The sequence below is a fragment of the Cynocephalus volans genome, chromosome 10 (genome assembly GCF_027409185.1).
Source record: "Cynocephalus volans isolate mCynVol1 chromosome 10, mCynVol1.pri, whole genome shotgun sequence".
Lineage (NCBI taxonomy): Eukaryota > Metazoa > Chordata > Mammalia > Dermoptera > Cynocephalidae > Cynocephalus > Cynocephalus volans.
The window spans coordinates 83,628,185-83,653,575 of record NC_084469.1 but is presented as its reverse complement, the minus strand read 5'-3'; the positions used below and the strand labels follow the sequence as shown (position 1 = coordinate 83,653,575).

The 25,391-nt window shown below is 35.9% G+C and overlaps 1 protein-coding gene across 2 annotated transcripts in view; it reads right to left on the bottom strand.

The window, feature by feature from the left end:
* The window catches only part of LOC134388734 (UPF0547 protein C16orf87), a 29,348-nt gene extending 5,519 nt beyond the window's left edge, over window positions 1–23,829 (bottom strand). Inside the window, exons 1-3 of one of the 2 annotated variants that reach the window (XM_063112004.1) lie at window positions 23,448–23,824; window positions 17,183–17,279; window positions 934–1,116 (exon numbers count right to left, since the gene is read on the bottom strand). In XM_063112004.1, the coding sequence (XP_062968074.1) occupies window positions 934–1,116; window positions 17,183–17,279; window positions 23,448–23,513 (346 nt within the window). In that variant the 5' untranslated portion in view covers window positions 23,514–23,824. Of the gene's footprint in view, window positions 1–933; window positions 1,117–17,182; window positions 17,280–23,447 lie in introns of both variants that reach the window. The other variant, XM_063112005.1, reaches the window with a different exon arrangement.
* Between the last annotated feature and the right edge of the window lie 1,562 nt (window positions 23,830–25,391).

Genomic DNA, 25,391 nt, shown 5'->3' with positions numbered 1-25,391 from the left:
ATAGCCTTCACAAAATACAGTTAAATATGATATAAACTTTATTCCTTTAGCCACACAACATTAAGAAACCTTTAACTTTGATAAAAACTAAGGACAGGGGACTGGGCAACTATCCTTTTTTTCATTGATTACTGCCTTGGAAGTCTCAATTTTAAAAAGATATTCATGGGCATTCTACTACTCTCCCTACTCTTGTATATTTTGAAATTTTCCATGATAAAAAGTTTTTTAAAAAGATGTACAAATCAAGGAAAAAGAGAAGCTGAAGTTTCAGTTAATGGCTAAAAACAAGTTATTGGTAGATATGCTACTTATCAGAAAAAAGGAGAAGACCTGTAAGGAGAAATATAAATATACTCTGGACCAAGATGAATTCACCTAACTATGCAAAAACTGCCTGAAAGTAGGGAGCACACAAATTTCCCAACGAGCAATTTAAAAATTCACACCAAGAACACTTTCAATAGTAAATTCTTTAAAACTCAAAGTATAACAACTTGAAATAAGTCTTAACTCAGACCTGTCTTTAAAAAAAAAAAAGTAGAATCATTTTAACAGGCTTCTTCAGGATGTCATAAAGGGTAGTTCAAAAAATTCACTGAAAGATTCATATCATCCTCTAATTCTATTTTTCCAGCAACTTTTTGAAGTACTCTTGTATACAAATTATTATCTCTGAACTCTACTACCATCAGTTTATAACTAGGTGGATTTTACCTAATTTAAGCCTTCAGATTTTCAATAAGAATTAAATTTCTGTGTTTTTTTTTTTCCTAGATAAGCATCTACCATAGAGGAAATGCTTTCAAACTAAAATAGGAGCTGTGATTTTAAGTCCAGGAGCTCAATATCTTCACTTTCTTCACTACTATCTAATTAAGATCCCAGATCAATTTAATACTTAAAAAAAAAACTGCTTGGATTTATTCATACCTCTTTCTTCCTCATGTTTTTTGGCAGATGCACTTTTAGGTCTTCCTCTTCCTCGTCTGATATGATCTGAATGGCTGTTACTTCGAGATCTCTTTCTGTTTTCTAAATCTTTATTTACTGTAGAATTTATCTTCTCTCTCCTAACTCTCTCTGTTCGCCTCCTCTTGGCCTCATGCTTGTTTTCTGTATGGACGAATAAAAGTGATATATTTTAGGGCTTAGCAAGAACTGTTTGCCCAAATTCTTATTGTCTTCCTTTTTCTTTCTAAATAGCACTACAGTACGCTTCCTGGCATATTTTGTAAAAGTACAACCATAACATATATATGTCCCCCACATCCACAAAAGAAAAAAGAGAAATTCAACAGATCCACATAACACATGAGGTAGGAGGAATCTTGGAAGAGAAAAAAAGTTTCTTCATTTGGCAGCTTTAATTTCAGCCCCTACAAGTCCACACAATTCCACAGCAACCTCTCTGCCTTTTTCCTCCTCTTTGTTTCCAAGCTAAAAATGGTGAAGTCCTAGGAAAGAAAAAAAAACTCCATTCCTTCTTGCCCCCACCTAAATTACAGACTGAAATATGTTGAATATGCAGAAGCAAAACCGACCTCAGCCATAATATATTAAGGTTACAATAAAAATCAAACAGAAAGCATCTATAGAAAATATAAAAACACTAGGGAAGTGAGTTTTCTACTTCAGCCACAGATGAGGTAATTACTAATCAAAGAGCATATTGTTCCAAAAATGGAATAGCAATAGTGGAACTTTACTAAATATGGTGACTTAATTAATGCAAAAAGCCACCCCTCCCACTCCAAACAAATCAAAATGCTGGCTAAGAAAAACAGCTAATTTAAAAAACAAAACAAAATTGTTCTAATACATACCTGAGCTCAAAAGCAAGAAAGAGAATTCGCCAAATGCCTAAAATCATAACAGTAAGGGGGCAAAACAAATGAGAAAATTCAGATCTCAAGAACTAAAGGGAACAATCTGAAAGACTATAAAATAAGTATGCTTAACAGGCTACAGTAAAAAATAAAGTAAAATAGTAATAGTTATCTCTAAATACCATGTCCTTGGAGCATTAATTTAATTCTAGGTTTCAGATTAAACATATACCAATGATACAAGAACACTTAATTATTCCAGATAGTAAGAAAGTTATCAAAGACAACAAGGGTCTTATTAAAAGACTCAGGGGTTAACTCAAAGAGGCTTCCACTGACCATTACAGGACAATTTGAGCATCAATAAAAACAATAACTGTAACAGATTGAAATATATCAAACATACTTAAAACCACGAGTACTTGACATTAAAAACAAAAATAAAAACTACTTGGCCCATAGGAAGATGCTAAAGAACCAACTCATTATTGTGAAAACTTAAATAAAGGGAAAAAATAAAGCATTTATCCTTTTTCTATTCAAACTGTGCCACTCACTGGGTAACCAAAGGGCAGATAAAGAGAAGTTTCCATTTCAGAATTATTAAAGCTAATAAATGAAGAAAGAATGGTAGAACCAGAGTATCACCATTTTTTCAATCTTCAATGAACTAAAGAATGTAAGCACTAAATATCAACAGCTGCTAACATCACTAAAAGAGAGAAGCAGAATTTAAGTGCCTCCTGATACAAGTACACATCACTACTATTAATGTCTAGTCAAAAGAAAAAAAAAAAAAAACCCACAATCGCATCAGCCCTGAGATCCAACTTACAACTAACTTATAGGAAAAAACAGAAGTTATTCAAAGAATGTGTTAACCTATACCATGGGGATACAAACAGCACACACAAATGGATAGGTGATACAGTTTCTTCAACATATAACTTGCAAGGAAAAAAGAAAGAAAAATAGATAAAAAGAGCTAAAAAAAAAAAAAATATATATATATATATATATATATATATATATATATATATATATCTCACCAATATGCAGTCTGTGGACCTTATTTGGAGTATGTTTTTAAAAAGTTTAAGATCATTTATGAGAAAATTTGAACACCAGGTGTATATTTGATCTTAAAGAATTATTACTGATTTTTTGTTATAATGATATTATGCTTATGTTTTAAAGGTCTGTCTTTTAGAAATGTATAATGAAATATTTACAACTGAAATTATATGGGATTTGCTTCAAAGCAATATGCAAGGGAAGGGGTAGATGTGGGTGTGGATAGGGCAGGGTTGGTCACTGCCCATTTTGTGTATGATTAGAATTTCTCATAAAGAAATAGTGATAGGTAAAGCTTTACATAGTATGACTCAAAGTTTAACACTGAATTCGCATTTTGTTCCTTCAGCTACCCACCCATCTCTGCAAATTTCTTCATAGCCAAATTTCTCAAAAGAATTGTCTATACATTATGCCTTTAATTTCTTATCTTCATCAATCCACTCCAGAATAGTTCCTAACCCAATGAAATTGATCATCAAGAACAACAAAAACCTCTGTTATCAAATCCAATACGGACACCTCACTTTTTATCATCTTATACTCTCTCACAAAAATTCAGTGAAGATGACTATTCCTTTCCTTGAAATTATTTCTTCATTTGATTTTCAGTCTTTCCAGGTTTCCCCCCATCTTACTAGATATTCCTCCTTATCACCTGTGCCAGGTTCCCTTCCCACAGGTGCTTTCCCAACTCTGTCCTGAGCCTTCTTACACTTTGTCTAGATAATCTCACAGATCCAAAGCACTGAACATTACTGTCATGAGTCACCAAAGTTTACATGTTCTGCTATGATCTCTTCCCTAAGCTCTAGACTATCTACGTGACAACTTGACTTGAATGTCTCACAAGCATTTCAATTATATTAAAAAATAACTCTTGCTTTTCCATCCCACAAATCTATTCCTTCTCCAAAGTTCATCACGATTAGTAAATAACACCAACCAGTTGCACAAGACAAATGATTTGTAGTCATTTCTTGTAGTCACATTAACTTGTGACTCATCTTTCTTAAATACCATCAAAGGTCCATATGTACTCCTTTCAAAATATATCCATAATGTCTTCATATCTCTCCATCTCCACAGGCAACATCCTAGCCAAACCCGCTCTCTACATAGCAGCCAACATAATCTTAAAACAAAAAACAAAAAACTGTGTAGCTTCCCGTCTAAAGCCTTTTATCAGCTTTTCACTGTATTTAGAATAAGTCAAAATTCCTTACCAATGACCGCAAGTCCCCATAAGATCTGACATTCGCCTCTCTCTTCAATCTCATCCCATATCACTAGCCACTTTGTTCACTACATTCCAGATATGCCTTTCTTTTTACAAAAGAAGCTCCTCCTTCCGCTTGAGTCTATGTATGTATTTGCTAATCCTTCTGCCCAGAACTCTCTTCCTAAGGCTCTTTATGAGATATGTTTTTTCCCTTCAGATATCAGTTTATAAGACACCCCCTCTGAGTGTCACAGCCCAAATTACTTCCTATAATCTACTCTTACTATAATCTGTTTTATAAGTTTTATGTGATGGGATCCCAGTGAGAAGATGAGGGGCAACAATGACCATTTGGTGCCAACCACTGGCCTCTAGGTTTGCCACTTGATTTACCCAAAAACAGACATGAAGGGCAGAAGGTGAGGTCTCAACAAGTTACCGATGAATTGTTCTGAGTATTGATGGCAACAGCTTTGAAGATGAATGCATACATCCTCATGATCGTGTATTAAAATGACTGTAATTTATGATTTTTCAAAAATCACAATACAAGATAGACATATTCTACTCAGAGATTAAACTGTACAAGTGCATACAATGTGATCTTCTCTAAATGCAATAGATTAAAACGAAGATGCTATGTATACAGGTAGAATTAAACCTGTGAATCTATCTAAAAATTCAGTGAAGGCACACAGTGCTGGCTTCTTTGCTTTATTATTATTATTTTTAAATGAAACCTTGTCTTCATCTAGTTGCTAAGGCTTTTTATACATTCTGAATGGCACTCAAATTACAATAAATTAACAGAAAAAAAAATATAGAAGCTTTATGAAAGTTGGAACTCCTCTATCTTATTCACAGAACCTAGAACATTACCTACACATATTGAGTACTGTTGAATAAATAAAAGCAGACTGAACACACACATTTACCTCACCACCTTCTCAAAATCCCATTGAAATGTGAAGAAACAAGTGAAAAGGGGAAAGGGAAAAAGGAAAATAAATCTGTAGTACTGGAAACAATGAAAAGGTGCTATTAATGACCCAAATACAGAATTTCTGCAAACTGGCAAGCTGATGGTTCTGATTAAGAAACCAGAGTAGAAGAAACTATAATCCAAAATAGGAATTAATGACGGCTCCTATAGAAGGGAGAACTGTTCTTCCCAAAGGAGTACCAAAGTTACTCCTAGGACAGGACAAAAAGCACAGTAAAGGGAAGCAGGCTACTGGCTGATCATCAGAATATCTACAGGACTACCACAGAACAGTTGGACCTATATATACAGAGAACCAACATAAGGAAGTAAAGCTTTTAGCAAACAACAATGTGCAAAGGAACTTCAAACCTCCATTACATAGGAAAAAGGCAGCTCCTCATAGGAATGAAATACTTTAAGAGATTTTGCATTTTGCCCCAGAATAAAACCTTCCTTATTTTGGCAGTCCTGCCTGCTCATCTAATTCACATCTAAAAACCTACAACTAAACTCCTCCCAATTATACACCTGTTGTCAAAACAGACCTTCAAAACAGTGCAAACTTCATGCAAGTTATCTACACTGATAAACCAAGTCCTTCATTTATAGATATCATATCAACAGGCAATTAAGGATTACTAAGTATTTGAGGAAAACAAAAAGCATGAGACAGAAGGACCAAGATAAAACAGGAAGAACGAAGGTAGTTCAGAAAACAAGAAAAAAAAAATTTAATTCTTTCTAATGCATACCTTCAAAGAGATCTGAAAGGAGATTGTATCATTAAGACTTTCACAGAAATAGAAAAATCCATTCTAAAATTCATATGGAATCACAAGCGACCCCAAATAGCCAAAACAATTTTTTAAAAGTACAAAGGTGGAGGTCCCACACTTCTTGATTTCAAAACTTACTACAATGCTATGTAATCAAAACAGTGTGGTACTGACATAAAGAGAAATATATTGACCAAAGGAATAAAGTAGAGAGCTCAGAAACAGACATTCACATATAGGGTCAAATGATTTTCAATAAGAGTCCAAAACAATTCAGGAAGGAAAGGGCAATATTTTTAGCAATTCATGATGAGAAAATTGTATATCCACACACAAAAGACTGAGTTGGATCCTTACCTTACACCATACATAAAAACGGATCAAAGATCTAATATTAACAGCTAAACCTATAAAACTCTGCAACAACATGGATGGACCTTGAGAGAATTATATTAAGTGAAACAAGTCAGGCACAGAAAGAGAAATACCACATGTTCTCACTTATTGGTGGGAGCTGAAAACAAATAAATAAATTCACACACACACACACACACAAACACACACACACACACACACAAAAAAAAAAAAAACGGGGGGGTGTAAGAGAACATAACAACTACAATTCCTTGAAGTTGATACGACAAGCAAACAGAAAGGACATTGTTGGGTGGGAGGAAGGAGAGGGAGGAGGGAGGGAGGTTTCGGTAATGGGCCACAATAATCAACCACATTGTATATCGACAAAATAAAATTAAAAAAAAAAAACCTATAAAACTCTTAGAAAAAAACATAATACGAAAAGCTTTATGACATTGGATTTTGCAAATAATTTCTTGGATCTGACACCAAAAACACAAGCAACAAAAGAAAAAAAACAGACAAACTGGACTTCAAGAAATTACAAACTTTGTTCATCAAAGAACACTATAAACAATCTGAAGAGGCAACACATGGAATGGGAAAAAATATCTGCAAATAATTCTCAGTGGATTAATATCCAGAATATATAAAGAACTACTAAAACTGAACAACAAAAAAGCAAGCAACCTGTTTCAATAGGCAAAGGACTTGAATAGACATTTCTCCAAAGAAGATATATGAATGGCCAAATATGCACATGAAATGTTCAACATCACTAATGAATAGGAAAATGCAAATCGAAACCACAGAAAGATACTATTTCATACTCATCAGGATATTATAAAAATAAAAAACAAGAACAGAAAATAAGCATGTGTGAGTATGTGGAGAAATTGCAAGTTTTGTGCATTGCTGGTGGAAATGTAAAATAGTACATGTGCTTCGGAAAAGAGTACGGCAATTCATCAAAAAATTAAAAATAGAATTACCATATGATCCAGCAATCCCACTTCTGGGTATACACCCAAAAGAAATGTAAGCAGGGACTGAAACATATTTGTACACCCATGCTCACAGCAGCATTAAACACAGTAGTGAAAAGATGAAAGTATTCCAAGTGTACACTGACTAATGAATGGATAAGCAAAATGTGGTATATACATTCAATAGAATATTATCCAACCTTAAGATGGAAATTCTGACACATGCTTCAACATGGATGAACCTTGAAGACAATATGCTAAGTTAAACAAGCAAGACACAAAAGGACAAATATTGTATGATTCTACTATTTATATGAGGTACCTAGAGTAGTCAAATTCACAGACCCAGAAAGCAGAATGGTGGTTGCCTGGGGCAAGGTGGAGAGGGAATGGGGAAGGGAGAGGGAATAGAGAAGGGAGAGGGAATGAAGAGTTATTGTTTATTTTATTTTATTTCATTGGAGTTTAGTACTACATAGAGATTTTATTTTTCTAAGTAGGTTTAAACAACCATGTAATTATGAATAACACCAAAAAACAGCAAAATAAGTACATCCAAAACAAACCATTACAATTTTAGAGCCAAGGAAATAATGATTAAAATATTCTACAGATGTTAAAACAAAAAAATCTAGAATAAATGTAAAGAATAATTACACATGTTCACAAGAAAAATTGAACATACATAATAACTTAAAGTTGAGAGAAATAATTAACATCAAATAAATTGCTTAGGCAATAAGCTCTTGTGAAATTATGTTATTTGAGAAACACTTCAATAGAGAGTGGATAAACACAATTACATAGCCTAATTATAAATATCCATCTTCTGCCTTTTTTCCTCCTCCCCTTTTTTTTCTGCTAAAAGGGAAATTTAATGTAAATGCATACATTAATAAAAAAAAAATCTCAAATCAACAATCACCTTTGCACCTTAAGAAACTAGAAAATGAAGAGCAAATTAAGCCAGACCTAGCAAAGGAAGTAAATAGTAAAAATTAGAGCATACATGAAAGAAATAGAAAATAGAAAAAAATAGAGAAAAATCAATGAAACCAAAAGTTGGTAAATTGATGAGATCCACAAAATTGACAAACCTCTACCTAGATGTACTAAGAAAAAAGAGAGAAGACTCAAATAACTAAAATTAGAAATGAAAGGGGGGTCATTATAACTAAATTTACAGAAATCAAAAGTGATAAGAGAGATAATACTAGGAATAACTGTTGGTTAACAAATTAGATCATCTAGATGAAATGAATAAATTCCTAGAAACACACCACCTAGCAAGACTGAATTATGAAAAAACAGAGAGTCTGAACAGAACTATAGCTAGTAAGATGAGTGATTATCGTTTTTTTGGATTCCTGATGCAGGACTCCGTTGAGGATTTCTTGCAGGGCTGGTTGTGTGGTGGTGAACTCCCACAGTTTTTGTTTGTCTGGAAAATACACTATTTCTCCTTCATTTCTGAAGGACAGCCTTGCTGGGTATAGTATTCTTGGCTGGCAGTTTTTTCTTTTAGCAGTTTGAATATGTCACCCCATTTTCTTCTGGCCTATAGAGTTTCTGTTGAGAGGTCTGCTGCTAGTCTGATAGGGGATCCCTTAGAGATGACTTGATGCTTTTCTCCTGCTTTTTAAATATTTTCTCTTTGTCTTTGAGCTTTGACAGTTAGACTATAATGTGTCTTAGAGAAGATCTTTTTGGGTTGAATCTCTGTGGATATCTTTGAGCCTCCTAAATCTGAATGTCCATGTCTCTTACTATACCTGGGAAGTTTTCCAATATTTTGTTGAATAGGTTCTTCCATGCCTTTTCCTTTCTCTTCCCCTTCTGGAACACCCATGATTTGAATGTTTGTGCACTTAAGGTTGTCTGCTAACTCTCTCAGATTTTCTTCATTTTTTACAAATCTTTTTTCCTTTTTTTTGTCCTCCTGGGTTATCTCGAAAAGACTATCTTCAAGATCAGAAATTCTTTCTTCTGCTTGTTCTAGCCTGCTGCTTAAGCTCTAGGTTGTGTTATTTCCTTGAGTGAATCTCAGTTCCATGAGTTCTGCTACATTCTTTTTTAAGGTATTAATCTCTTTGTAGATTTCCTCCTTCATATCCTGAATTTTTTTCTTGTTTCATTATGTTGCCTAACTGAGTTTTCTCATATCTCAGTAAGTTTCAAGATTGTTGCTAGGAATTACTTTACAGTCATTTTAAGGGTTTCCTGTTCTACAGGGTCTGGTATTTGAGAAATATTGTATTATTTTGATAGAGTCATATTTTCTTGGATTTTCATATTTCTAGTATCACTACCTCAGTGTCTGGTCATCTGGCAGAGCAGTTGCTTCTTCTATTACTCTGGTGTAGGCTCTGAGGAGAGAGATGTCCTCTTCTTTTTCCAGACTTCACTGGTGACTCTCCTTGTGTCAATGCAGTTGAGTGTCTGGCGAGTCGCCTGCATTGTGGCTGTGGCTGCTTCTGTAGCATCAAGCCACTTTTGCAGCAGTCATGTGTGGCAGTGGCTGTCGTAGGCCACCCACACAGAAGTGGTGTCTTCAGTGTACTCCTTGTCTGCTTCCAGGCAGGGGATGCTGCCCTTGGCTCCTGCTTAGGACCCCCTGGAGAGTTACTGTTTAACAAGTACAGAGATTCAGTTTGGGAAGATAAAGAGTTCTGGAGATGGATGGTGGTGATGTTTTAGTATACAATATGAATGTACTAAATGTCACTGAACTGTATCCTTAAAATGGTTGAATAGTAAATTTTATGTTATGTATAGTTTACTAAAACAAAAAATGTGAAAAAAAAGAAGATTCTATGAAAAAGAAGAAATCAGAAAACAAAGATAGACTGCTAAAGTTAAAGTTCTAAAGATAAGCCAAATAATGGCCATGTCTGATGACGGAATTATAGATCTAGAAAGGGAAAACAACAAAATTTCCTGGAACAAAGCAAAAAGACAAAAAGGAAGTGTGACAGAAAGTGAAGAGGATTGAAGGAAAGATCCCAGAAATCTAATACGTATCTATGACAGAATTGTTAATCATCTACCCAATATCCATTCTTCTTTTCATTAAGAACAGATTCCCATTCTGTTAAAGAGGGCAATGTGCCCAACTAAAATATACACATTCTCAAGACTCTCCTGCAGGTGAAGTGGCCATGATATCTAGCTCTGGTCAATGATATGTACATGGAACTGGGTAAAGTTTCCAGAAAGATTTTTTCTCAAGGGGATAAGCATGGCCAGCATATCCATTTGTTCCTCTGCCCTTCCCTCTTCCTCCTGCTTGGAATGCTTACAGGATGCCTGGAGGTACAACAACTACCCCATACAATGAGGATGAAAGCCACACCTTAGGATGGAAGAAAGAAAAAAGCCTAGGTCCTTGATGACATTGCTGAGTCACTAATCCTGTACTGCCTATCTTCATCCTTCACTAAATAGGAAAAGTGAACTATCTGTCCAATACAGTGTCAGGTTCTGTGGATTGCAATCCTGATATATCATCCAATAAGCATGCCAGAATGAAAAGAAAAGAGAAAGGAGGAAAAACATAACAGCTAAAAACTGCCCTGAGTTGAAGACTTGAGCCTTCAGAAGGAAAGGACCCATTGAGTCCAAGGAAGAATGAGAACATGAAAGTGTGAATGCAAAATAGACATTCTCACAATGGAAGACAGGAAATGTACCACCACATGTCTTTTGAAAACTTTTTTCCAGGTAGGAAACAATTTCTGGGAAAATGTTCCAGAAATAAAAACACATGGGTTAAGAAAAACACACACACAGTATATAAGAAAGAGTGGGATTATCCTGGGAGTACAATGGAAAGAAATCTTAGTACAACAGCTGTGCAACAGACCTAAAAACAATCAGTTTTAATCAGAAGTCAGACGACTCTATGAAAAATGTCTTAAAGATGAATACAGATATCATTACATAAACTATATGACTAAGAATCTAAAAGCACAGGCTCAGAGGTAAAGGTATATATTTTTTTCACCAAAAGCCAAAAGAAAAACTATATAAAAACCATGTTCCACATATGAATGTACAGAACTTTTTAAGCAATTAGCATGTAAGATGTAAGAAACAATGCTTCCTGAAATAACAAAACCAAACCTCCATTATTGAGTAATTCAGAGTTAAGGATCACTTACAACTGAATTTAATATTCAATCACTTTGCATTTATAAGGGTTACAAGTGATAATCATTTCTACATTTTTTTTTCTTAACTAAAAGTGAATTTGTCATTTATCATCCTTTGCCTATTAACTTAGAGAATAATTTGAAAAGTAAGTTGAGGTTTAATTGTATTCCTTTTCTTTCTCCCAATGAAAAATGGAGAGTTTGTTTATTTATCTAAGTTTACCCGAAAGCTTATACCACTGAAAAATATACAGTCAAAATACAAATAAGCAATTCCAATTTCTTACTATCTTAAATCTTTTCCCCTTACCTTTACAGAAAGTCTTTTATGAACTAACATCTCATTTAGAATTTCAGTTAACTTTTTTCTTCTATAGTTTTTATAATTAAAATTTTTAAAAGGAAAAAGATATAGCTAGCCATGGCTATTACATGCAAAATGGTACCCTTGATGTCACGAACCACCCAGAATACCCATCTAGAAAATTTAAAGATTTGGAACAAACTGATTAATTAATGCTTTTCTCAGTATTTGGTGACTGAACAAATATTTGAACTACTACAGTCCTCAAGGTTTGTTCCACAGTACAGATACTCTCAATTTTAAGGAATACAATATTTCCTTTAATCCCTCTTTTAAAGAAATTTCTTCAAATTGACAATTTTAAGCTTAATTTCAAGGCTGCTTTTTAAATCCTCAGTCAACCATTCAATTTAGAAATGAAATCCTAAAATAAGAAGAAAGTTAATTTTAAAAACTTATCTTCATTTCACACTAAAAAAATAATAAAAGAAATAACACACACCTAATTCACTTGGAAAGGTGTCAAAGAATAATTAATTGCCTTGAGGTTTAGGTACTCATATAAAACACTGAGTATTTCTTAACACCGCTTTATTTGTAATACTCATCTCTTCCTCTCACCAAAATTAATTTAAAACTTTTAAAAATAGCTTAATTTCTATAAGATTTTGTTTATTTATACATATTTTTTCAGCTAGACTAAGTTCTACATAGTTCTAGTCTACCACCTCCCTATTTCTAAGTGTATTATGAGGTATAAAGATGATTACTATACTTGAAAAACATGAGTTTTGAACAGTTCATACCTAGATAAATCAATTCGACCTGACGTATTATTCTTTTCCTTCTACATGTCACAAAATATGTACAATAATAATAAGAGGTTTCAACCCACGAAATTTAAAAATATCTTTTATAGCTTTGATTTTATTTTAAAATAAAGTGCAATTTGAGCTTTAATGCTGGTTCTCTCTTTTCTTTTAAATGTTTAACTATGCAAACAAGTCTTCCTTGACTGTCCTTGTTACACAGTGATCCATTTATGCATTTACTAAGTAATATTACATGTAGAAGCCATTTTGTGGGACTTTGAAAACAAACGAGCTCATACTGTAAGTATTTTGTACTTTTTTCTTAAAGTAACAGTGCTTTAGAGACCTTTCCATGTCAGTACATAAAAATCTCTATCATTCTTTCTAACTAGTAGTGCCTAGTATTCTCTAAAAGATGTACCCTACTTTATTTAATCATTCCCCTGCTGATGACATCTGCCTTTTTAACAACTTTTAAGGTGTTGCCTTGAAAATCCTAGTAAATACTTCTTTGTGTATGACTATGTACACAACTAGGCTCTATTGATAAAGAACTCTAGATTCTAGGTTATGTGCATTTAAACTTTTAACAACTACTGTAAGATTGCTCTCCAAAAAGGATGTGCTAATTTATGCTCCTCCCAGTAGTATAAGAGTACCTATTTTGCCATACTCATAAAAGCACTTAGAAATTCTTCACATTTTTGTCAAACTGTGGGCAAGAATGGTATTTCGTTTCAACTGCATTTCCCTGCTTATTAGTGATTATCTTTCAGATACATATTACCCATTTTCATTTCTTCTATAACTTCTCTGCTAATTTACTTAAAACTGAAATGTTCTAGATCCCACTGACAAGATTCATTAAGCACTTCATAAACTGTAGTAAACTTAAAATTATACTCTTCTCAATTCTCTATATAAATTATAGGTTATCCAAGGCAAAACTTACTTTTAAGAAACTGTAAAAATGAATATTTACTGAGTATCTATAACACACCGAGCTCTGCATATGTTAGACACTTTAACATGCACTTCATCTGCATTTCAATCCTCTAAGGTAGGTACTATAATTTATGTTATAAACAAGTAAACAGCAGCTGCTCGTGGAGATTAATTAACTTGTTTAGAAAATGACAGAACTTAAATTTGAAACCAGGTCTTCTGACTCCCATGTCTGTACTCTATCAAATTTTCCAGGTTCTGGATACTCTTAACCCTCTCCTTAAAATCCTTTCCTCCTTTGGTTTGTATAGCACAACCTACCCCAGATGTTTCTCCTTCCTTTTGGTTTCTTTTCTGGTTCCTCTTCCTTCTCCTGGGATGTCTAGGCTTGAATATTTCATCTTCACTTCAAGATCAAAAGACCACTCTTATTAAACAACAGAACCTTAGGAAACTCCAAATGAAGATAATAATGAATTGCTTCTTAAAACTCACTCATCGCCATGACTTACACAACACCACTCTGTTAGCTTTTCTCCTACAGCTGACATTTCTTCTCAGCTGACCTAACCTGCCTTTAAGATTGGTGTTTGCCAGAGTTTAGTCCCTGACCTCCTTCCTACAAACTTTCAAGTACAAGCTCATCAATTTTTTATGACATCAACTACCATCTATTCACTGATGGCTCAAAAGCTTTATCTGCAAACTGAGGCTATTCCCTGAGCTTCAGACTCTACGTTCAACCGCAAAAAAAAAAAAAAAAAAAAAAAATCCATATGGATGATGTTTCATAATGATGTCCAAAATTAAATTCATTTTTCCCTCAAAGCTTGTTTTTGCTCTTATATTCCCTTTCCAACCGGCAATCCAAGTCAGAAATCTAGAAATCATACTAAATTATTCCGTCTGGTTCAACTGGTTCTGGCTAATTAACACTTGTATTATCTGTCCCTTCTCTTTATTTTTGCTGTTTCTCACCCCATTTCTCACCAGAATCACTGGTACACAAAAGGGGCTCAAAAATACTCGTTTAATAAAAAATAAACATACTTTGTCCCACTAAGGGCAGGGACCATGTCTTATTCATTTTGGGAGACTCAGCACAGAGCTGACATACCACCCCAAAATAGCTACTGAATGAATCATCATTCAACTGTTCCCATACATAAACCAAACTCTCTCAGGGAGTAAGATCCAGGAATCTATTTTTAACAAGCTCTCTGGATGACTCCTATATAACCAATCCAACAACAGCATCCAAGAACCAATGACTTAAGTCCATTCTCATGATGAAAAGGGAACAAACCGTAACAGAGACAGAAATGGAGTTAAACAACTTTCTTGCCCCTTCTTTATAGGCCTAAGATAAACAGACCTAATTCACACACAAATAAAAATACTTATTGAATCATCTGATACTATAACCACTCTTTGTCTAACTCAGCATCCTTATATAGTTAACCTACTGCAAAAGCCCACTTCCATCTTTGTATTGCTACAAATTATTCTCTACACAGCAGCCAGAATGATCTTTTCTAAAATGCAAATCAGAACAAGCCATCTTCCCCTCACCCCATCCCATCCCAGGAGCAGTTTCTCCTCACATCTTACAAACATAATCCAAACTTCTGACTCTAGTTTACAAAGCCCTACATAACCTGGCCCCTGCCTATCTCTCTGAATTCATCTTCCACTCTCGTCCTCTTACTGTCTACACTGCAACCACAATGGTCTTTTTTGTTCCTTAAATATATAAAACTTACCTAGCCTTAGAACTTTTCAATTTGCTATTTCCATCTGTCAAGAATGTTTTTTGTTTGTTTGTTTGTTTTTAAAAGATGACCCGGTAACGGGATCTTAACCCCTGACTTGGTGCTGTCAGCACCACGCTCTTCCAAGTGAGCGAACTGGCCATCCCTATATGGGATCCAAACCCATGGCCTTGGTGTTATCAACATCACACTCTCTCAAGTGAGCCACAGGCCAGCCCAAGAATGTTTTTCTCCCAGATCTTATCATGGCTAACCTCTTCTTCCTATTCAGGCTCAGCTTAAATGTCATTTCCTGAGAGAGGTTTTCTCTAACTACTTAATTGAAAGTAGCCTTCAAGTCATATGCTAGGATAGCACCTTATTTTAATTTCCTACAAGGCATTCATCACAAGGTTATATTTTCACTATTTATTTGTTCATTGTCTATCTCCCACCCATGAGAATGTAAGCTCCATGACAGCAGCAAACCTGCCTTGATATTAGATTCATTGTTCTATGCCCAAGGCTTAGAACAGTGCCTAGCATACAGCAGGTGCTTAATACATAAGTATTTGTAATCAGTCTACTCTTATTTTGAGATCACTACCATATGAAGTGCTGATTTTATCAAAGAATAGTACTAAAATGTTATCTTTTAATAAATATGTCTACTGAATAAATCCAATTTGTCAACATTAATGTGAAAGCAACAAGTTCAAATAAAATTATTTTTTAGATATTCTCAATAAGGAATTGTAAAAAATAACTAACATGTCTAAAAATTATATACATACCAAAACCAAGTTATATTTTTCCAGTCACTAGTTTAAAAAAAAAAAAAGCCTTACAGTTGTTGCAAATTCTACCAGTATTATAAGAGAAAAAACCCAAATGTCCATCAACAGGTGAATGGATAAACAAATAATGGCACATCCATACAAAAGATAGTACTAGGCCATCAAAAGTAATGAACTCTTTTTTGTTGTTTTGTTTTTCTGTTTTTTAAAATTTTTTAATTTATCAATATATAATGTAGTTGATTTTCGTGTCCCTTTACCAATTCCTCCATTTCTCTCTTCCCTCTTCCTCCTCCCCCATCAACATTAAATCTGTTCACTTATCTTAACAATTCAAGTAATTATTTTAATTGCTGTGTCTTATTTTCCCCCCATTTATTTGTTTGTATATTTATTTATTTTTATTAGCTCCCACATATAAGTGAGAACATGCGGTATTTCTCTTTCTGTGCGTGGCTTATTGGCTTATTTCATTTAATATAATTTTTTCTAAGTCCATCCATGTTGCTTTGAATAGTAGTATTTCATTGTTTTTTACAGCAGAGTAGTATTCCATTGAAAAATAATGAACTGTTATTGATACACATAACAACATGGTGAATCTTAAATAATTATACTCAGAGAGAGAAGCCAGGCAAAAAGAGTACATACTGTATTCTACTTATGTGAATAGTGACGGAAAGCAGATCAATGGTTACCTGAGGTAAGAGTAGCAGGAAGGAGAGATTACCAAGAAGAACTAAAAAGTTTCTGGGAATGATGAATATTCATAATATTGACTGTGGTGACTGTCTGATTGGTGTACACATATGTCAAAACTTATCAAACTGTACACTTTAAATATGTCCAATTTATTCAATGGCAATTATTACTCAATTAAGCTACTTAAAAAAAATTTTTTTAATCAGATCAGGTCACTCCCTTGCTTAAAACCCTTCAATGGTTCTCCATTATCCCAAAATAAAAAATTTGTTACAAGTGTTATCAGCATTACAAGGGAGTTAACATTTAAATGGAATGAACACGAAACCAATGACTGTCATAAGGTGACTTCCAATAGCTAATAAAAGCCAAAGACACACTTCAATAGATTTTAATTTTTAACTTCAACAACAACAAAATACTAAATTCACAAAAATTAACTTTAAATTTCTAATCAAAAAGCTAAAAATGTGTTAAACTCTCACAATTACCTGTAGAAGGTGATGATTTCTCTGAATGTTTTGCATTTAAAAGTTTTCTGCTAATAAATATGTATCCACAGGGACATGATTTACATGCAACAGGTACCTGTAGAAAAAATATATATTATTACTATTTTTCTAAGTTAAACTTCTCAGTATTTACGTAGCCTCCTCAAATGAATGATAAATTACTTGAAGTAGGAATCACAGATTTATTTAAAACCCACCTCCTTACAACAAATTATTTGAGATGGGTATCACGTCATACACACATTCACATTCTCCTAGTGCTTAATAATACCGTGAAATAATACCATACCATAAACAATGAATGCATGATAAATACGTGCTGATGAGTGACCCAGTGACAGGGTCAGAGCCAGAGGATGTATGGGGGAAAAAAGGTGACATTTCCTAAAATGTTACTTTGAGAGGTTTACAGTATAGAACAAATTGGAAAAGGGAAAGCAGTTAGGAAGTCATTAAAGTAATCCCAGTATAAGATTATGAGGGCCCAACTGGTATAGTGAGAATGGAAATGGTGAAAAGGTAGATCTGCCACATATTATTCCAAAGGTGGGAAAAACAAAGACAGGCCCAAACTGACTACTGGTGATAAAGTGGGAACAACTGAAAATAACTCAGGGTTCTAACATGAGAGGGGATGATGCCACTGACAAAGAATAGTTTACAACCACTCTGAGGGATAAAAAGAATTGTATTAACAAAAGAGAATGAAGGAGAAAGTGGGAGTTGAATTCTAGAATCTTACGTCTCAGGCTCCAGGAAGGACCCTGGAAAAGATTTAAGCTCCTCAGGCTTCTGTTTCCAAATCTGCAAAATATTTACGTTTCCTTTCTCCATTTCAAGACTATAAATATTTTTTTAAGCCAAATGTTATTGAAGATCATTGAAAAACTTTTTTAGATTTCTCCTCATAATCGTTTCACTACTATTAAAGTTAAAGATCCTTGGAATCAAGACATGTTCATCAAAAATAAGAAATTAATCTCGCCAAAAAGTACTCAGAAAGGGCCACAAAAAATGTTTACACTGTGCAATGATAAAATTTTTTTTAAAAAAGTACTCAGAATAATTACAGAGAAAACTACAATTCTCTTTATAAGATAAATTCCACTGGCCAGTTCTGTTTTTGTAAAAGTTCAGTTATAATTATAAAGCTTTTTATCTATGTATGTACAGAACTCCTCATATTCTAGAATATAAATACTTGATCTAAATAAGCTAAATTTAAATTGTGGCAGAAGAGTTCTTTTTCTTTGCATAAAAATAGGGAACAAAGGATCTCTAGTTTATATTTAAGAAAAATAATATATCCTATAAAAATGAATCAAACTCCAGGTACGTCTAACAGCTTGCTTTGTTAAGAATGTGATGAGATTCCTTCAAACAATGGTGGAAAATGTAATGCTACATTTTTTTAATAGTGTAAAATCTGCCCAAAATAGATGTTTGTCATTTTTTTAATTTCACATCTTCATAAAAGCCAACCTCAAAGGTGCTGACTCATTTCCTTTACACCTAATCATATCATTAAGGGGATCCACAGTAACATAAATTGTTTTAAATTAACACTGTCCAAAAAACACAGAAGCATGATGTTCTTATTCAACAGCTCTTTTGCTAATCAGCAAGCATTTTCTTCCAGCTACCAGAACTGAATGAATTTGAATTTAGGTCTTTGTTTTATACACAAGAAAGTCAAATCAACCCACATCCAGCATTAACCAGAGGGTGCTGTAGTTAGATGAGAAATGTACATTGGCTTTGGGATCCGGAAAACACAAACACTGACTAATTGAATTGATAGGTTGATTTTCATTCCTTAATCAAAGTGTTTCATGCTCAAGAAACTTTCATGTGTCTGAGCTAATTCATTCTAAAGTCCTGTTAAAAATGGAAAGTCCCTTTCCCCCCCACCCCCCAAAAAACAACCAACCACCACCACAACTCAGATACCGTAAAAGGAATTACAAAATAGGCTGGACAACTTCAGTAATATTTATCTCATTAATTATAGTATAATTTCGATTTTAAACACCCTAAACTTCCTTTAAATTTCAGTTGATAATACTAAAAATGGTAATGAAAGTTCTAATCCTACACTTCCAGGATTTTTTTTTTTTTTGGTGGGGGGGGGCAGCTGGCCAGATATGGAGATCCAAACCCTTGACCTTGGACTTTCAAGATCTTAAAAAAGAAAAAAAAATATTCAAAGTATTGTTTACCGATGGTTCGTTGTACATCAATTCATTTCTTAAAAAGTGTATTTAGATTGCATGTTTTAAAGTAAAACAGATAAAAAAAAAAAACATAAAAAAAAATTCTGGTCCTATACTGTTTCACTTATTTTTTAAAAAGCTCTAAAATAACCACATTACAGAGAACTCATTTATATTTTTTACTGCTAAGAGAAACCAAGTTACCTACAGCAGACATGTTTGCTATATGTCACACAAAATTTCCTATAAATGTGGAAAAAGCTCCTCTACTTTAAAAAAAAAAAAAAAAGCACAAACAGAAACATACACAAGATACCAGAAAACTAAGAAGAATCTTGAATGCTACCACACACAAAATGGTTCAGTAATTTTAAGTGGTTAATGGATATGAAACTCCTTGAAAATGAAAAACATTGTGGTTTAGATGCTTTAGATTTACATTTTCAATAGAGAACTGCAAAAGAGACATTATGAAGCCAATGAAAATGTCCTAGCTCTTCTTGTTTGCTGATCTCGGTACCTGTTTTTTAAATTTACACACACAAAAAAAACATTTGTAAATCTAGTCAATAGGTGAAATCTCCTCAAACTTTAAAGATTTTACATTTGTTTACAAATTATACATAAATTCTAATTTAATGTTCTTCAGGCAACTTAGAATAACTGCAGTACTTTAATACATTGTTTAGAAAATGGATTTCTGAATAATTTTTTTCTAGATTATAACTAAATTTGTACTTTTAAATAACTAGAAACAGCCAAAGTCAGGATGAGCCTGGCATAGAATACCATGCTGCCATCCAAAATGATACAAATGTATATCTGTTATTACAAAATAACATGTTTTGTCCAGTAAACAAAATCAGCTTTCATTATTAATTGTAATATTCTATTCTCTAATCTTTCCAAATTAATCAATACCAATTTCATAATTAAAATTAAGGAGAAAAATATAACTCTAAGCTGTACTTAATGAAATATCAGGAGCTGATTATTTCTAAAAAGCTCTGTGTGTGAATATAATGCCCAACCAAGGTTATAAAATATTGCTTTAACTAGAAACTACTCAGAAGAAACCACGTTTTTGAATGATTATTTTGTGACAGGCATGTTTTGCACACTTAAACTTAATTTTTGCTTGGGACAATTCTGTTAATTCCAAACTACTATTACCTCAATTTTATGAGTGATGAAATGGACGCACAGAGAAGTTGCATTATTTGCTAACCACCAGCCTCCATGCTAGGAGGCTTCTCAATAAGAAATGCATAAAACTGAAGGTGGTGAAACACTGGGACACGCAGAGTGTATTTAAAACTGTCTTATTCTTTCTTTTCAACCTTCTTAAGCCCAACTTCACCCCTGAAATCAACAACCATAGCTTCAGAGTCGGGAGAAGAAAGGAGAAGCGAGGGATGAAGAGAAGGGAAAAGAATACGAGGAAAGACCTTCTGCAAGGAGCAAAAGTCCCCCTTTTCTCTCTAGTAGTCATACGACTCTCCTGTTGTTGACTGGAAAAAATTGTTAAGTTTCTGGGTCACACAAAAGATAAATAAATAAAAGGCTAAAGTTTGAGGGAATAAATAAATAAATAGACTAGAAAGCTAAAACTAACCTATTATTTTCTTCAATTCAGTTACTTTTTCTAAAAGAAAAATCACTTTTAAGAATCACCCAAAATTTTAATCATTCCTCATGTATGCTATATTTTCTTAAGTATTCAGAATAAAGGACAAAACAAACCAACATATTAAACTACGTACTAGCTTGCTATGGACTGAACTGTGTCCCCTCTACCCCCAAATTCATCTACTGAATACCTAACCCCCAATGTGATGATATTTGGAGACGGGGGCTTTGAGAGATAATTAGGTTGAGATGAGGTCATGTGGGTAGGGCTCTCGTGACGGGATTAGTGACCTTATAAGGGACAGGCAAGAACTTGCCCTCTCTGACATGTGAGGACACAGAAAACAGCCATCAGCAAGCCAAGAGAGCCCTCACCAGAACACAACCATGCTGGTACCCTGATCTTGGACTGCCAGCCTCCAGAACTGTGAGAAAATAAATTTCTGTTGTTTAAGCCACCCAGTCTATGATATATTGTGATGGTGGCCTGAGCTAAGATACAGGTGATTTTATACTAAAGAATATACATATGAAGGTATTTCAAAAAGTTCATGGAAAGACGCGTATTATCTTTTAATTTCTGAAGTACCTGTGTGCGTGTGTATGAGGGTACTTCAAACAGTTTGTGGAAAAACAGAATTGAAAAATAATACAAATCTTTCCATGAACTTCTGAAGTACTCTTGTACGTACTGGGAGCGAGTGGGGGGGTGTATAACAAAATTAATGTGATCTTTCCAAATAAAATGCAGATCACGCTTTGTTAACAGATTCTGGGACTTCTACAAGTTTATTGTCCTTTGCTCTTGCTTTAACCAGAATATTAACAACAGGTTTTTTTTCCCAAAAGGTTGCTTTATACCAATTAAAACAAGGTCAGGATTTGCAATGACTTGTGCCCTACAGAAACAGGAATGCATGACGCATACCATGTAAACATTATACTTATACACGATTAACTGGAAGAAGTGGAAATGATTTAAACATCAAAATAATGTCCTGCAAGGAGACTTATAAAGTCTGATTTTGTCAGAATTGAACAAATTTAGTTTAATAGTAAGAATGAAAGTAACTCTTTACTTTGGAAAACATAACTAAATTGTTTTTATACTGTACTGCATAATGGTAGAGCTAAATAAATAGTATTCTTGCACAACCTTTCTCTGATCAGCATTTTTACCACTGCCCATAAATGATACTAAATAAAACATGTAACATGTTTTCTATTACAAGATTTGATTAACTTACAAGATTGGTCCTTAAAGAATGCACTAAAATCAGCTTATTAAAAAGGTTTCCAGCCATTTCAAATTATTCTTCATTTTAAAAAAAAAAGAAAGAAAAAGGAAAGGGGGAGGAGAAAGAGGTAGTCATTTTGAAAAAATTCAGTTAGTGGAAAAGGAAAAAACACACCCGGATCTACATGTTGGCATCACATGAGGGCCTTACGAATGGTTCTAATTGAAGGTTTTAACTCACTAGATTGTAAGGCTTAGAAGATCATCTACTGTTCCAGCATGCTTTAACGTAGGAAACAGTAAAGAGATTTTTTTAAATTACAACTATTACACCATGAATTCGGTGTAAAAAGAAATCGTTTCAAATTCGCGACATGACATATATCTTTTTAGAGACTGGAAGCAGACAACCAAATTTACAATAGTGAAGGGATGGGGGAGTAAGGAGTCCGAAAGGGAAGGGCTTCAATGGGTACGTTATTCAATCATGTTCCATTAAAAACAATGCAAAGACAGGACTCGTGATTACACATCAAAAATATAATCAATACAATTTGGGGGAAAAAAATCTCCAAATTCGCCAAAACTTAAAATCATTACATTGCGGCCGCTTTTGCCAAATTTAAGCGTCAGCCCAAGTCGCGGTGGGGACAGTTTTGGGGATCGATCCACACCGCACGCATCTGAAATGGGAACAAAGCCCTGTGCGACAGGCAGGAGGGGGCTTTGGGAGGCAGGGGCCTGGGCTCGGAGTAGGGCACACTGGGCATTCTCGCCAGGGCCGAAGGGAGCTAAACGGGGCCGTGCTCATTCACTTGGGCCGCGGCCCCCAGCCTCCCACCGCTGTCACCCGGAGCCGGAGAGGCGATTCCGGGAGGGTCCCGACAGGCGCCCCGTCCGCTCACCACAAACCCACACGCCCCCTCAGACTCGCTCGTCTGACCGCCGCCAGGTGGACACCGGCCGGGCTGCGACTCCGGGCGTTTCCCCGGCAACCCCGGGCTCAGCCCCACCGGTCCCGGGCTCCCGTCGCCGCACCGAGCCGAAGGGCCGGCCCAAGCGCTCGGCCGCCGGGACCCCGGCGAGGGGGCCTCTCCACAGCCAACGGCCGCCCGCCCGCGCGCACCCGCCCCGACGGCTCGCGCGCCCGGCCCCCGGCGCCCACCTGTTGGTCGCACTCGGGGCATGATTTGGTGGCCATCTTCACTTTCTTGGCTCGAGTTGCAGACATGCTCCTCTCCCTCGCCGGCAGCAGCAGCGGCGACGGCGGCTCGGGCTCCGCCCCTCGTACCTCAGCGGCCCGGCCTCCGCCCCCCCAGTCCCGGCTGTCCCGATCCAGGCTCTGGCGAGTGCGCGCGCGTGCGCGAGCTCGCGCGGGGTCTGCGTGCCGAGGGGGCGGGGCGCGGCGGTGGCCGGCGCGAGAGGCCCGAGACCGCGGCACGCGCTCCCACGGCGGCTCGCGCCCCACACCCAGTCCACCCTGGGGTTCGCAGCCCCTCGGGCTTTCCCCGAGTCTCACGAGAGGAGATGGCCCGGACAGTCCGGGGGCGTGGGGGACAATAGCCACGCCTTTTCCCGGCTGGGCGGAGAGCGTGGGGGCGTGGCTTTGGCGGGACTCGGCAGTAACGGGCGTCGAGCTTGACCAACGAATGCACGTAAGGCGGGCCGTGGTGCTGGGCACGTCCCGTCTGGGGCAGAAGAACGCGAGAGTAAAAGGGGACGGGGACGGCTAAGGGCTACGCATAGGTCCTGGCATTTAATAAACTTCGATAAATGTCAGCGAGGCTGATCGTTGAGGAATTATAATAGACATCTGCTGAGTCTGCTATATGCCAAGCCCTAGACTCGGCGCTGCGGGATTAAAATGTGTCAACTCAAATACTTTGAAGACCAATTCTGCCAGACAGATGTGAATCCTTCGAAGTGCCTGCCCTCAAAGAACATGCAGACTAGTGGTGTAGATGGCCTAACATTCGAATACAGCTGAGTTGGGTTGTTGATGGCAAGGGTAAATCGGTTGACTCTTAAAATCCACCTAGCCTTTGACCTAGCAGTCCCACCTCAAGGAATTTGAAGAAATTATATTCTCCACCTGTGCTTAAATATACTGCTTGTTAGAGCATAATTTCGGAAAATAGCTTAGGTGTCCATCAACAAATTGCTTTATAAAATTGAGTTATGCAGTTGGTTCGAGTGAATGTTAAGGAAAAGTATGACTGTGAGGTCTGTGGAACATTTAATGTGGCAGACACTGATGGTTCTCTCTAGCTACCTTCCAACTAGGAATGATCATGTGGCATTACCTCTGGCCAGTAAGACATAAACCAAAATCTGTCAGGTGAGATTTCTGGCAAAGTTTTTGATTTCATGATAAAAATGGATAGATTCTTCTCAAAAAACTCTTTGTCCTTTGCCTTTCGTACTTTTTCTTATTATCTGGACATGAACATGAGGCCCTGAAGGTACAGCAGTCTTCGTGACAATGAAACAATGAGGTGTTATGGTATCTGTTGTTACATAACAAATTACTCCAAAACTCAGTGGCTGAAAACAACAAACTACTCTCTCACAGCTTTCCTGGGTCAAGAATCCAGGCATGGCTTTTCAGTCTCAACTGAAGGCTCAACTAGGGAGGAATCCACTCTCAAGCTCACTCATATGATTGTTGACAGGCCCGTCTCTCACCTGTAAAGAGCCCAGCTCTTCACAGGGCTGCCTCACAGCATGGCCCTAGAGCAAGTGATCAGAGAAAGAGTGAGAGCAACCACCCAACACAGAAGCCACAGTCTTTGTATAACCTAATCTCAGAAGTGGCATGCCATCACTTCTATTAGAATAGAAACTGAAATCCAGCCCACATAGGGAGGGGATTACGAAAGGGCAAAAAATACCAAGAGGCAGGGATCATTAGGAGCCATGCTAGAGGCTGTCTACCGTAAGAGCCATGTATGGGACAATGGCCAATTCACTAAGAAAGATGAAGAGTTTTGGTGATGGGGAGCATTAATCAGCTACAATGTATATTGACAAAATAAAATTTAAAAAAAAAAATAAATAAAAAAATAAAAAATATTGTATTTGAAAAAAAAAAAAAAAAAGAAATCAGAGA